Genomic DNA, 15,385 nt, shown 5'->3' with positions numbered 1-15,385 from the left:
ACAACTTTTTCAAATGGTGTTGTTGATGAAAAGGATGTCATCATCATGACACAAATGAGGCAGATTAATGATTGTATTATTCGTACTGTTATTGTGTGTAATCTTTTAAAGTCCAATCTGTAAAATTGAAATGAAGAGCGCAACTGCAATTCAATGATGAAATGACAAGTATTAACGGCTTCCTCTGCAAATCCGAGCTCAAGAAAGATGAATATGAAGAAATTTCCCTAATTGCAAAATTTCCCCTAAATTAAAAAATTAACGTTAATTACCACACTACAGTACACATAACATACTCTACTACAAACCGTGCCACCTGTACGATGCTCTGTTAATGATTTAAACCGCGTTACAAAAAATGACCAAACAAAACACGAATTACGAAAATGAGGACCATTTTAAACATTCGGTAAAAATGAGGACCATTTTAAATATTTTGTCAAAACCAGAACCATCCGCAACAAACACTATGAAAATGATGATCAAAAAGGTATTTAAGCCTAATCTAATATAAAATACTTATATCTTAGATGATTTAGTGTAATGTCAGCATGCGTTATTAAAATACGTTTTCACTCGCTTAATTCTGTAGCTCACATTTTTGTTTAAAAGAATGATAGATAAAGATATATTTTATGTAAAAAAAGTAAAAATAATATTACTTGAATTATAATTTTAAAAGAATAAAATCAATTAAACTTCTATAAATCCATTTTTTTTTCAAATTTTATGATTTAATATTTTAAAAAATTTAGAAATAATATAAAATCAAATTACAAATTTCTGATCATAAATTTTTCTACCAAAATCTTTAAAAGAAATTATTACAGTTTCAAAAAATATTTCAAAATCCACCAACTTTTTTGTGTAAAAAAGGCTTTGAAAACCAAATTAAATCCACCTAGTTGTGGAGTTTGAATCATTTGCAAAATATTACCGCACAATTGTGTCTAAAATTCATGAAAACTTTGCAACCACTGATACCCACTAAAAAGCCCCAAAATAGTGCACAGTTGCCTAGATTCCATTACCAAATCACTTCAGAAACAAGATTCACTAAGACAAAGGTAACAAAAAAACCCTTTGAAAAAAGAATAGAAAATGTTCTAGAGATATGCTAGACATTCCACCAAAACCATGTTCCCCTCACGCAGAAAGGAAATTTGTCTTTCATCAATGATCAATGGTAGAACTTCTTTTAATATATCAGCCAACACTTTATATATCATCACTTTATACATGCAGCTTACCAGAGATATGAATCTGTAATCATTAAGTCTCTAGGGATTCTCCCCCTCAGAGATCCATGACAGTGAAATTCAACTAAAAGCTTTTCCTAACTATAAGCTATATGAAAAACAAGGAAAGGATTGAAAAATATGAATTTCAATAAAGGACACAAAGATTAATTCCATAACTAAAGGGATCCGGCTGTTCTCAAAGAAGATAAATGACTTACCAGAAGTCGCACATTACAATTTTCGTTATGAATCTAAGGAGACAATTTTTCTTTGACTCTATCTCTTTTTTCAAGTAATTTGATTCACCACATATAAGATAGAGTATTGTGTTCTTTACCACCAATTCATCACCAAAAGTAACAAAAATCTCCACCTTGTCTTTAGGTCCCAAATTTGACATTATACACTGCCAGTCTATATCATTAAAGGAAGTTATTGTGTCATAGTTGTGTATTTGCAATGTGCACTTTGTGTAATTAACAATTAAGACACCTGTAAGACATTCAGTTGCCACAATTTCAGGGGTTGATAAATAAACAACACTCAAAGCCATTCCCTTCATGTCACGATCCCAAGGCACAGTGAAAGAAACAGAATTTCCCTCACCCATATAGGCCAACCAATAAGGAAGATTATCACTTGGAAGAGAGACATCACAAGACTCACTATTTGCCAATACCTGTAACATGAGATAAAAATTACAAAAATGTAGTAAATAATTAAAATATATCAATTGTAATTAATTTAAATAAATCTGATCAGTAGTTTTGTTGTGTTATTTCACCATCATGTCGTTAGGGACTAAGAATGCATTTCTATTTTCTTCTCTTTTAGTTTTTATTCCACGATCATTGAGAATAAAACAATCACGAAGTTAGTAAAGCAAGAAAGTGGAAGCGAAGGGGGTGCTAAAAGTTTAGAATTGATTTCTATTAGTTAGTTCATTTGGACCATTTTCTGTTCTCTTAATTCATAGCTAAAATGGTGGTCAAGGTCAGAAAGCTAGAGAAGAACCTCAGAGATGTTGTCGCTGACAGAATTGAAGAATTCCTGGTATGTTCCAAGACCAATCAAAGGAGACCTGAATTGCTGCTTTGAAATTCCTGATTCTGTAAAATTTGCGAAATATTCGACCAGAATAAATTTTACTTGTTCAGATAGTTGAAACTCGGAGTCACATTGCACCAAAATACTTCGAAGATTTGTGAGACTGCTGAGCAAAGGTGCAATATCATCCCAATTATTGTTCATATCCATACACAACGAATGAATATAAGATATGGGATTCATTACTGGCGACATCCAAGACCGAATGATAGAAGGAAAAAAATTACGTGACAATCTCTCAAATCCACATAAGGATATATGTCCAATGCTTTTCGAGCTTACAATAGAAAAAGGCACATGTTTCATAGTTGTATTTTCAGCAATTAGAGTTCTAAGAGATTCCATTTGCACTACATCTTTTTCCAATAGGTCAATCATGGGACACCCAGAGAGAATGAGAGTTTTTAAAGATTTCATCTTACAGATATCTCTAGGGAGATTTCTTAGTCTTGTACAGTCCTTCAAATTTAGAAGTGTAAGATTGCAGAGACATCCAATAGATTGGTGAACTTCACGCAATCCTGTACAATCCTTGAGAATGAGCTGTTCAAGACTTGGTAGTCCAGAAAAGTCAGGGGTTTCTATTAAATACTTGGAGTGACTAAGATTAAGGACCTTCAGCCACCTCAAATCCTACACCAAGATAGGTTTTTGGACAAACATTAGAGAAGAAGGTAGAAATGAAACAGTAGTAGGTTACTATTTGTATTTTAGTTAAGTGTTGTGGTTTAATAGAAAATTGAAAGTAATAAAAAACCTGGGGTTCTTTCAAGACGAATCGAAGATCACTGTGTTTTAAATCAATCGCTATTGCTTCATGCAGATAAAATTCGTCAGGTAGGTATTCTGAAGAAAACCAATCCAAACTGATCCACCTCAGTTTCTTAGAAAGGGAATCAGAATTTTCAGTGTGTTTCAGCAGTCTTGATGGTTCTCTTCTCACTGAACGTAATTTCACAGGCAATCGCTCAATGGCTCTTCTCCCCTGTGATGAAAAGAGCAAAGAAAAACAAAAGTATAGAACATGAGAAAGAAAACGCTTCCAAGAGAAGTTTCAAAACATATGTAAAGAATATTCTTACTGTATTATCAGTCAACACATATTCTGCATCATCAAACCCCGGTGGCCACTCCCTCCAAAATTCCTCTTCATCAATTTCACGTATAATTTCTCTTCCCATTTCTTGTAGCAAAGGATGCATTCCAAGTTTGTTGTTCTTTTTAACTGTTATAAGACTACATTCTATTAGAACTCTTATTCCACTATCAGCGTCTACTCCACAGTCATTTAGGATCTTCGTAACATAGGCTCTGCCCTCACCAACAAAGGAACAACATATATCAATGAATAAATCTTTTTCAATTTCATTGCGTAATCCGTCAAAGCTTATTTTCAATTTCTGTTGAACATTGTGCAGGGGAATTTTCTCTAATTTTAACAATACACTTTTCCATTCTTTTTTTGTCCTTTCAAATAAACAATTTCCAACGACTTCAAGTGCTAGAGGTAGTCCTCCACAATGAGTAACTACACTTTCAGCCAGGTCATTGTATTCTTCCTTTGGTTTTGGTTCTCTAAATGCATGCCAACTAAGAAGCTCAAGGGATTCCTTTGCGCTCATTAGCTTTATCCCAAAAACAGAATCAACTTTAAGAATCCTGGGTAGGTCTACATCTCTTGTTGTAATGATTATTACAGTTCCTCCACTGAACCATTCACGGCATTCCCATAGGTCAAACAATGTAAAATTCTCAGTCAAATCGTCAAGTACAAGGAACACCCTTCTCCCAGTAAGTCTTTCCCGAATCATTCTTCTACCCATATCAACGCTAGTTATCTCCACCTTTGTTTTTAGTACATCGAAAAGAAATTGTTCTTGTAAACCACGATGCCCTCTCGGTCGACTAACTTGTCCAATATCCTCGATGAAACTTTTCTCCCTGAATGTATCATGAATTTGATTGTAGATGGCTTTGGCAAGGGTGGTTTTACCAGATCCTCCCGCTCCAGTTATCCCTACTATACAAACTTCGCTGGATTTATCTTTTATAGTTCGAATCAGATCTTCCACGTTGGATTGTAATCCAACTGGAAATTTAGTAGCAGACATGACTGGTAAATTAAGAACGCTCTTAACGATTTTGTCCACTAGTTCAGCATCACTCCTTCAAGTTCAACAGCAATTATAGAAGAAATCATGTATTAACAAGATAGAATCACAAGTTCACAACACGGTTGATTGATTGAATGAGTGATTTACCTGTGATTACTCTCATCCCATCCAAAGAAATTTGCAGCTTTGGTGAGTGCGTGGCTCCACCTGGACATGCCATGTTCAAGTTCTTGTGCTGAAAATGTTTGGTGTGCAGTTGTTTCGAAGGCTTTTCCAAAGTCACCCTTCTGAAGACGTATATCAGATGGCTGAATTTCGTAATATACGGGCAGAACATGTTTGCAATAAGTTTGGTGCCATTGAATAATTTGTTGAAGTTGATGAAGACACCAAGCAGATTGGGAATATGTTTGGGTGAAAACAACTATTGCTACCCGACACAGATTGAGAATAGGTTCGTGCATTGGTTTCACTCCATTGTCGTGGTGAAGGAAAGTGGTGAGTCCAACAGCAGAGAGGACAGAATCGAGATGAGAAACAAATTTCCTGCGGATGTCTTCTCCGTTGAAGTTGATGAGCACATCGTACTTTCGTGGGAGTTTGGTGGTTGAAGAGGCGACTTCAATGGAAGGAATTGGTGACGTCATGAAAAGTTAGAAGAGAAAACACCGTCGAAGAGATAATATGTACAGACACAAAAAACATTCAATATACTTCTTTTATTATAGTGTCGGAAGCGCGTTAAGACCATCTCAGAACTTTTTTTTTATTTTGAACTACAAAAAATTATATTACACTAATTACTATGAATTTTTTTTTCTTTTATTTAAAATTACATAATAAATTTACTTTTATTTTAAAAACATCGAGTATCTTCTTATATCGTACAAATATCCCTTTAAAGTTTTGAAAGCTTATAACATCATCATCTTTCACAGTTACACAATACACGTATACCTGCTATAATGAAAAAGAGTAGAAAGGATAAATGCAGTTTAGAAAAAACTTCATGATAGCTATATTTATTTTGACTAAATAATTATTTTAGCAAAAAAAGTATTGATATATTCTATTTTAAGTATAATTAAAAAAATTTAAATACAATAATTTCAGTTTTGTTAAATTTTATTTTAACTAATGATTAATATAAATTGAATACATATTTTGTTTTTACGACAATTTTCACTACATTTATCAATAAAATTAAATTTATTATGTAATTAATCTTTAAAAATAAGAAAAAAAATATTTATAAAGTAAAAAATAAATGATAAAATATTCTTTTCAATGTTGATGAGTGGAAAATTTGTTCTTTAATAAACATAACTAATAATTATTAAAAACAAAAAGATATGTTCAAAAAGCTCATTTATAACACTTTTTGTACTAAAGCTATAATTTTAGTGTTCCAAAATTGAAATGTCTTAATATTTATTGCGTTGAACCAACTACTTATCTATTTAATTTTAATTAATTTATAGCATTATTTCAATATCATTTTGTTATATATATTAAAAAAATATTTCTTTTCCCTTTTTTTTATTTATACTGATTTTGAATTTTACCTTGTTAGTCTAGCATATCGAAAGTCACGAAAAACGGGAAAAGTTATATAATTTTCAGCAATTTAATCAATTTTTTATTTACTAAAGTTAATCCTACCGTACTAAAATATTACGATGAGTCCGAAACAATAGGTGAAAATTTGATTGGAGATCTTAAATGCATCTTTGCACTCATAACAATTGACACCTCTATTTTACTCCACAAACTCCAGCTTGGTTACTTAACTGCTCAATTACTTATAGCAACCCTTATCAATGTTGCATGCAAATACTTGGATTAGCCTGCCAGAAACAAAATGATGATCGCAAGGATTACATATGAATCCAATATGTGAGAAAAGAAGTCTCACATCAATGGAAACTTACTTTTAATGTTATAAAAGAAGTTCAATGTTTCCTTATGAAATCATTTCAAAGTCTCTCCCTTTATATTTCTTTTGCTTTATTGGCTTGAGAGAAGAATTAAGAGAGAATATTAGTTTCTCCTCTAAGAGAGAAGGTTAGTTTCTCCTTTAAAGTTCTCCTTGTATAAGTTTTTCCTATTTTCAAGAGAGGGGTTGTCATTGTTTTCTCCTTGGGATTAGAGAGAATGGTATGTAATTTTTCCTTTCCTTGAATAAATTATATTCATTGTCTATTATCTATTTTTGTTCCTTTATTTTCATCTTTTATTTTAGTTGAGTACTTGTGCTAGTACTCTGATACCCAACAGTGGTATTAGAGCTGTTGGTTCTATGATTATATTCCGCTACTATTGTCATTAGAATAGTGTTGTGATAGTGGATAAAGTGTGGTAGTGTGAAAGTGCATGTCTAGGAAAGTTCTAGCTAGGAAAGACTTGGTACTTAAGTGTGTCCATTAGTAACCCACCTCTCTTTTCTGGGAATTACTTGGTGCACTGGTTCACGGTCTGCCTCCATTGTTCCAGTAGACAATACTATTCATAGTGAGAAGTGCATAAGTCGATTTTAAAGCCGTGACAACAAGATACGAGATAGAGAAGTTCAATGGGAAAATTTTCTCATTGTGGAAACTGAAGATGAAGGCAATTTTGAGAAAGGACAATTGTCTAAAAGAAATTGAAGAAAAACCTGAGGGCATTACAAATAAAAAGTGGAAGGAAATAGATAACAATGCTATAGCGAATTTGCACTTAGCATTGGCAGATGTAGTTTTATCCAGCATTTCGATGAAGACTATAGCGAAGGAGATTTGGGATACTCTCACAAGCCTGTACAAGGTTAAGTCAGTCTACACAAGAATATTCTTGAAGAGAAAACTCTATACTCTTCGAATGAGTGAGTCCACATCGGTGACATACCACATCAACAATCTAAATACATTGTTTGCCCAACTTTCAGCGGCAGATTTCAACATAATTGAAAATGAACGTGCGGAGCTTCTACTACAGAGTTTACCTTATTCATATGATCAGCTTGTCATCAACATTACAAATTACAATGTTGTTGACCTCCTACACTTTAAGGATGTAGTCGGAGTTCTTCTTGAAGAAGAATCCAGGCGAAAGAGCAAAGAGGATATGGTGGAAAGTGTAAGGCAAACATAAGCTTTGGTGATGGCGAGAGGTAGATCAACAGAACGTGGATCTAGTGGGAGTCAGTCTCATGATAGATGTCAAAGTAAGAAGCATCTCAAATGCTACCATTGTGGCAAAAGAGGGGATGTGAAGAAAGATTGTTGGCATTTGAAGAATGGAGGAAAGAACTCTAAGGCATCAACCTCACAAGGTTGTATGGTAAATACCTCGGAGGACGAAGATATTTTGTGAAGAAGAAGAGAGATCTGGTAAGTCATGAAAGCGCAGAAGATCATGGCAGATGTGTATGTGCTTTTGGGAGATACGTTGCAGGAAGCTAATGCAATGGTTGCATCGACAAGTCAAGAAGAAGCGATGTTGATGTGACATCGTAAACTTGGGTATTAGTCAGAGCAAAGTTTGCAAATCCAGACATAACGTAATCTCTTACTCGGGCTCAAGAAGGTTGATTTACCTCTGCACGGGCACTGTGTGGTAAGCCAACAAACATAGTCATAGATTGCAGATTGCTAGTTTAACTACCAAGAAAAAGGAAAATACAAGAAGACTTGGTTTATTCTGATGTAAGGGAATCACCAGAGTTATCACTAAGAGAATCAAAGTTTACTCCAGGAGATTATAGGTGTATTACATCAAGAGGAAGTCAAATGTGTTGTTACTAGTTCAAGGAATCCAAAATACGAGTAGAGCTTGAAACTGGGGAAAATTAAGTGCTTGGGCTATGCTAACAATGTGAAGGGGTACCACCTGTGGGTCCCACTACCTATAAGGTTATTGTTAAGCAGAAATGAAATGATGTTCCAACCAGAAGGCGTTAAAGAATAAGAAAACTTGGTTTGCATGGTTGAACAAATCTCAGTACGGTTTAAAGAGAGCTCAGGTGTTCGTACAAGAGCTTTGATTCCTTCATAAGCCTCGGTTACAACAGACTGGGTGTTTAGACCATTGATGTTGTATGTGGATGACATGTTGGAGGTAGATCCCCCACAAAGTTCAAATCCAGGAATTGATGGCACAATTGGCTAGGAAGTATGAGAAGGACTTGGAACCAACAAACAAGGATTTCAGTGATGCAAATTCACCGAGACAAAAAAGATAGGAAGGTTTAACTTTTTTAGAAGAAATACTTATTGATAATCTTGCGGTGCTTCAACATGCAAGATTGCAAGCCAATTTCGACCCCACTTTTTATCAATTCTTCCTCACGTATGAGTCCTAGCAGTGAAGCAGAGAGGATAGAGAAGTCTCGAGCACCGAGTGCATTGGTGGTGGACAACCTTATGAATGCTATGATGTGTACAAGACTAGACATTGCACAAGCAGTGGGAGTGGTTAGTAGGTTCATGGCAGGTTTGGTGAAGAGCAGTGAAGTATTGACAAGAGGTCCTTAGAAGGAACCTCAAGTGTTGCATTGTGTTTCGGAGGATCAGAATTATGTGTCAGTGAAGTCTACGTGGATTCGATCCTACTGAAGTTTATCAGAAGAACAAGCAACATGAACACAGAGAATAAAGCATGGTGTGAAGATTTGATTAATTTCATCAAAATCTTCAAGTGGGAGATTGTGAGAAAAGAAGTCCCACATTGATGGAAACTTACTTTGGGGCTTACTTTTAATGTTCTAAAAGGAGTCCAGTGTTTCCTTAGGAAATCATCCCAAAGTCTCTCCCTTTATATTTCTTTTGCTTTATTGGCTTGAGAGAAGAATTAAGAAAGAATATTAGTTTCTCCTCTAAGAGAGAAGGTTAGTTTCTCCTTTAAGGTTCTCCTTGTATTAGTTTTTCCTATTTCCAAGAGAGGGGTTGTCATTGTTTTCTCCTTGGGACTAGAGAGAATGGTAAGTAATTTTTTCTTTCCTTGAATAAATTATATTCATTGCCTATTATCTATTTTTGTTCCTTTATTTTCATCTTTTATTTTAGTTGTGAGTACTTGTGTTAGTACTCTGATACCCAACCGGATGCGTGGGTTTGGAAGCTGCAGTGGAAAAGAGAGTGCTTTGTGTGGGAGGAGGTTTTGATATAGAACTTTATGGCAGAAATAACAGTGTTCAACTGATGCGTGGGAATAATGATAGTGGATTTTGGTTAAAGAAAGTTGTGTTGTGGTAGGTATATTATATCCTCAGTTTATGATATGCTTCATGCAGTGTGGATTTTGTTAGGTTTTACAGAGGGGGTATCATTAGGAAGATACAACACCAATGAGACCTGAACTCAACCACATAAGAAATTGACACCACTCTCAACCCAAAACCTTAAGGCGATGAGTTTATGGGCCTTGATCCTTATGTGGTGCTTTACTTTTCATTTCTGGTCAATGTGGGACTTAGACTCACACTTGGATTCCTAACAATCTCCCCCTCAAGGGTGAGTCCCTTCAACCACTCCCCCTCCAGCGGAAGCATTCCCAACCACGAGTACTCCTTTTCTGCCTTTTTCTGTACCGCCGTTATTCTTAACGGGACACGCTTTACCTAGAACCCTTGCCAGGAAGACTTTCGATACTAGGACCATACTGCACTCGTCTGAGCCGGTTTTAACCATCGGCTCTGATACCACTTGTTAGGTTTTACAGAGGGGGTATCATTGGAGAGATACAACACCAATGAGACCTGAGCTCAATCACATAAGAAATTGACACCACTCTCAACCCAAAACCTTAAGACGATGGGTTTATGGGCCTTGATCCTTATGTGGTGCTTTACTTTCTCATTTCTGATCAATGTGGGACTTAGACTCACACTTGGATTCCTAACACATTCTGACTCCAAGATCTAATATTAACCAATTTCTCATTTTCTTCAGTAGGTTGTGATTAAACATTCCTCACCTTTCCACTTGTAATCTAATTCTCATTCCCCAATCTCCACCAAAGAATAGTTAGGATTCTACAATTTAAGAACTTTGCCTCTGTTTGTTAAGGAATCAACAACTATTATAACCTCACACCTGCTCTTATAGATGTTAACCTTGAGACTGGATTCAAGTTCAAAACATCTCATCAAGCATTTTATAACATATCCATTTTCTGTGGTTCTCCTTTTACTGTATATGTTGTACACAGAGCACTATATTAGTCCTTCAAATTATGTAACGGTTATCATTTTAGTTCTTAGATATCCATTTCTAGTTTAATCTTTGAACTTATGTGTACTAATTGATCTTTAAATTTTCTATCAATTTATTCTTTTCAAATTTTTGTGTCCATTCTCTGTGCTTCCATCACATGTAGAGATGACAAATAAACCCGCCTCGTGAGTATTGCCTGAACTCGTTCATGTTTTGATGGGAAATTTTCGCATTGACTGGGTATAGATATGGGTATGGAAAATGTCCGACTTTTTCAATTAGGCATAATATCTGTTTTTGTTTAAATTATTAAAATATTCACAGTTATATATATATATATATATATATATATATATATATATATATATATTCATTTTATTTTTTATTCCTTCTAATTGTTTGATTTGTCATGAAATTCATTCGCACCTATAATATAGTTTTCATCTTATCATAACATTTATGTAATTTTGTGACTGTAATTATATAATTTTTTTTTATTTACTACAATATAACAATTTAATGTAATTATCATGATTTTTTTTATCATCATCCAATATCTATTGAAGTTTAAAAGATAAAGATCTATGTTAAAATTTTATTATTGTAAGTTTAATATTTGTTCTTTGTATCATTTTGACCAAGTGATGTATTATAACTTTTATTAGTGTATGAAAAAAATATTCATTAAAATTTTAAAGATTGTAGTAAACAGATATATAAAATATATTTTAAACTGAGTATTTTTTTCCTTTTATATTTTTTAAAATATTTTAAAACTTTATCAACTAGGTTCCATTAATGTTTGCAAATTTAATAAATGTTTTGTGTAAAACCTTCTTTTTCTGCCCTAAAAATTTAAGGGCCTATCTTAGTCAGTTAGGCCTAAGGCTGACCCTAAACTACTCTAACCATCTCATTCTCTTCAATTTTCAGAAAACAACCATCTTACTCATCTTCATCTCTCTCAATAGTGCTCTGCTAGGGTTTGAGTGAGGACCCCTTTTCTCCAAGTTGTAGTGCGTTGTCCTCACGTAAGTTAGACTTCACTTTTCTCTTCTCCTTTCCCTTGCCAGTTGCACTGTTCAATTTTGAGTCACCCTTGTAGACTCATTCTTGCTCTTGTGTTAGTGCTTCCAGCTTGCGAAATTGTTCTTGGAGCTGTGGTACCATTCTGCTAGCTTATATCCCCTCATAGTAGCTCTTGATAAGGTAAGGGAAGCTAGGGTTTATGTTTTTAAAGTTATTTTGCCGATTTTTGGTCTGTTTGTATGGCCGTGATGCTTGAATGAGGATGTTGGTCGAATAAAAATGTATGGTGTGCGAGTATGTTTTATTAATGTGGTGCTACTCTTTTTTCTACATTGCACACTTTTCGTAAAATGAAGGTTTCTACTACGTTAACCGTTCGATCGAGCTGAAATTTTAACAGCGAATCCTTAACACGTAGTTCTTGACTTTGATTGGTCGGATTTTGAATCGGAGCTCTGTAGTGAGAGCAGTTTTTATCACAAGGTCATTGTAATTTGGTTGTTGACAACACTGCCCACTTTTTGTAAAATGAAGGTTCCTACTTTGTTAACCGTTGGATTGAGATGATATTTTAACAGCTGATCCTTAACACATAGTTCTTGACTTTGACCGGTCCGATCTTGAATCAGAGCTCTTTAGTGAGAACAGTTTTATCGCAAGTTCACTATAGTTTGGTTGTTGACAACATCGACCTTTGTTGCTTGTTTGGTGCCTAACTTTCTTTATAGTTATTCAATTAAGTTGTTTCTTGTTTCATTTGGTTCTTGATTCAATCATATTTAATTTGAATATAAATACAAAATTTTTGGCGTTTTACACAAGCTACAGTTTTATTTCTAAAATCCCAAAATTGTTTGTATAATATGTTATTAAGTTGGATTGCTATGTTAAAGCATGAGATGAGTGAATATGCATGAGTAAAATGGTTTATGGGTTGTGAATGATGAGTTTGGCATGATCTTTGCGTGTAATGAGTATGGAATGGTTGGTTATAAAAGTGACATGGAATTGGTATGAGCAATAATGGTATATTGATTGATGGAACATGATGTCGGTGTGGTCAAGACGTAATTCCACGATAGTTTCGTGGTGGTGCCTCATTGGTCAGGGCATAATTCCATGGAACTCTAGGTGAGATCTCATGATGGTGCCTCATTGGTCAGGACATAATTCCATGTTGGTTGCGTGGTGGTGCCTCATTGGTCAAGACGTAATTCTTTGACCCCTATTAGTGGGAGTTTCATGGTGGTGCCTCATTATATAATTTAGTAAGGATTCAAGGTAAGGATTGCATCCTGACACTCTAAAGAGTTAGTTAGTCTCACATAGAGCGTACTGACTCAAGTGGTGAGAGTAGCAAGAGGCTTGGGACATTTTAAGGCTAACCTTGTGTGTGGTAGGATGAGACCCTTTGACAATTAGCTCGGTAGAGCAGTAGATGTCACCACAAGTGCAAGCATCCAGTGAATTCGACTAATTATATGTATTCGAATAAGTCGTGTCTTGAGTCTTAGTGTATTGTTTGCGAGTCATCACATGATTGGTTAATGTATGTATCTTTAACTATGAAAATGTATGAATTGTATGATAAAACATTTTTCTACACTAGCTTACCCTTTTCTGCTTGTTTGTATGTTCTGTGTATGGTTTTTTCTTTTTGCGATGATCATCAATTTATTGATGTGAGCAGATGCGAGAACTCCTCATGGTCAACAGGATAATGGAGATTTCGCTGCCCAGTTCATCTTGGATTAAATACTGTTGACCTTTGAACTCTATTTTGTATTGGCATCGTGGTGTGCCTCAGTATCTCATTTTTTTGTACCTTGAATATTTGTAAGGAGTCACGTTATACTCCTTGACTCATCTTCTTATATTATTCTGTGTAATGTTTTCATTTAATTATTTTATTACTTAAATGGGACATTAAATTTTGGTTCTCGAAATTTTATTTGATATTTTAATTTAAAATATATACAATTATAATTTCTTTCAAAATATTTGATATCGAAAAAATAACTATCCTCTTAATATTGAATATTTGATAATATTATGTTTTCTTTACTGTAATTTTTTATTATTTTATAAAAATAAATTAAAATTAATATTGAAGCAGTAAAAAAACGGGTACGAGTATGAATACGAGATTATACCCGTTACTTATTTAGTGGGGATGGGGATGAGACAAAAGTTTGACACCCGTTAGATTTGAGAATGAGGATATAAAAATGGGTATGGGATAGTGAAATTCGTCCGGTCCATCCCCTTGCCATCCCTAAACACATGCATTGGTCACATTTTTCAATCAGACGGACAAAGCTTCTATTCCTGGAGATGCTATCAGCTACTTGAAGCAATTGGAAGAGAAATTAAAGGCTCTTGAGGAGGCACAAAACATGAAGAAAACTGTGGAGTCTGATCCTCATTTGTAGGATTCCCTCCTCACCAGTTTTATCTAATATATTCATCTTAAAAACCACTTCCTTACACCCCTGTAGCTAATGCAATCATTAAGAGGATTGAGGGGATCTTGATCAACTGAAGAGGTGTTGGAGAAGATAAACATCCATGGTGTTCATTCAAGAAAACAATGAAGAAACAAGAACAAGTACCAAAAATAATAGAAAATGGATTAAGGAAAGGCATGAAGGAAGAGCACGCCACCTTTGTGTTGAATACCAAAGGATAACTGCAAGGATTTGTTACTTGAAAAAGCTATCCTAAGATATGAAAAAAAGAAGACCAAAGTAGACTCTATCGAGACTCTTAAGGTTGTCTCATAAAATGAAAGTTTATTCGATCTTCAAAAGTGATTACATGTTAGCTTGGCACCTTATAAAAGTTATTACAATAACAAGATTCAATGAATGAACTTTCTCTGCAAATAACATTTGAAAATGCAAACTTTCAAGTTATCATAGGATATGTCAAATTTACAACCGGAATAAAGTCTAAAATTATATTTGGTCATATCAAATGCTTACTTAAAAGCTAAAAATTAAAAACTTACAACTGAAAACTATAATGAATGTCAATTGAAAAGATTGATACATTTAATTATACATAAACAAATCAAAACAAAGTAACAACGAGAAGTGTAATTAAAATTTGTTTCATTTAGTCTTAATTAAAGAGATGAGGCTACGGTGCTTATTATGTTTAAACGAAAACAGAGACTACCTAGCAGATAGAAAAACAGAACACATAAAAGAATATGGAACAACATCTGCCTTTATTTCATAATGCATGTCCTTTATAAGAAGAATTCTTAATGAGATATTATATGTTTAAAGGGAAAATAATTAATTGACAAAAATTAACAAGAAAACAAATACAATAAACAGCTCAAGTGAAGCGGGGAAGCACAATGTGAGGAGGAGTGAGAAACATGATAAAGTAAACATGAATTTCTAAACTATAAGCTATACTCTAAAGAAAAACAAGGAAAGGATGGAAAAAACAATGAATTTCAATGAAGGACACACATTAATTCCATAACTAAAGGGATCCTGCAGTTCTCAAAGAAGATAAATGACTAACCAGAAGTCACATTACAATTTTCTTTATGAATCTAAGGAGTGCAGGCTCTTTTTCAAAGTAATTTGATTCACCGCTAAAAAAATAGACATATGTGTTCTTGACAATCAAGCCGTGACCGAAATTCAAAAAAATCTCCACCTTGTCTCCTGATCCTAAATTT

General features: G+C 34.2%; 1 protein-coding gene across 2 annotated transcripts; it reads right to left on the bottom strand.

Annotated features, from left to right (window-relative positions):
* Positions 1 to 1,191: 1,191 nt before the first annotated feature.
* Positions 1,192 to 5,155, bottom strand: LOC114165871 (TMV resistance protein N-like). Of its 2 annotated transcripts, XM_028050482.1 has the most exons (5): positions 4,610 to 5,155; positions 3,431 to 4,514; positions 3,106 to 3,333; positions 2,256 to 2,981; positions 1,192 to 1,920 (listed from the first exon to the last, which is right to left on the bottom strand). In XM_028050482.1, exons 1-5 carry the CDS (start codon positions 5,107 to 5,109, stop codon positions 1,456 to 1,458), a joined length of 3,003 nt encoding a protein of 1,000 aa, XP_027906283.1. In that variant the 5' UTR covers positions 5,110 to 5,155; the 3' UTR covers positions 1,192 to 1,455. The 2 variants fall into 2 exon arrangements, with proteins under 2 accessions (XP_027906283.1, XP_027906284.1); XM_028050483.1 differs by lacking the exon at positions 2,256 to 2,981 and having other exon boundaries at positions 1,224 to 1,920.
* Positions 5,156 to 15,385: the final 10,230 nt, after the last annotated feature.

The sequence above is a fragment of the Vigna unguiculata genome, chromosome 10 (assembly GCF_004118075.2).
Source record: "Vigna unguiculata cultivar IT97K-499-35 chromosome 10, ASM411807v1, whole genome shotgun sequence".
NCBI classification, from domain to species: Eukaryota; Viridiplantae; Streptophyta; class Magnoliopsida; order Fabales; family Fabaceae; genus Vigna; species Vigna unguiculata.
Note: the sequence above shows the minus strand (reverse complement) of the source record. Positions and strands in the feature narration are given on the sequence as shown.

Coding starts and splice junctions, on each gene's coding strand:
- LOC114165871 (XM_028050482.1), bottom strand. CDS start 5,109: ATGACGTCACCAATTCCTTCCATTGAAGTCGCCTCTTCAACCACCAAA. Junction 4,515..4,609: donor TGGGATGAGAGTAATCACAG/GTAAATCACTCA, acceptor TTGAACTTGAAG/GAGTGATGCTGAACTAGTGG. Junction 1,921..2,255: donor TCAGCGACAACATCTCTGAG/GTTCTTCTCTAG, acceptor CTCATGTTACAG/GTATTGGCAAATAGTGAGTC.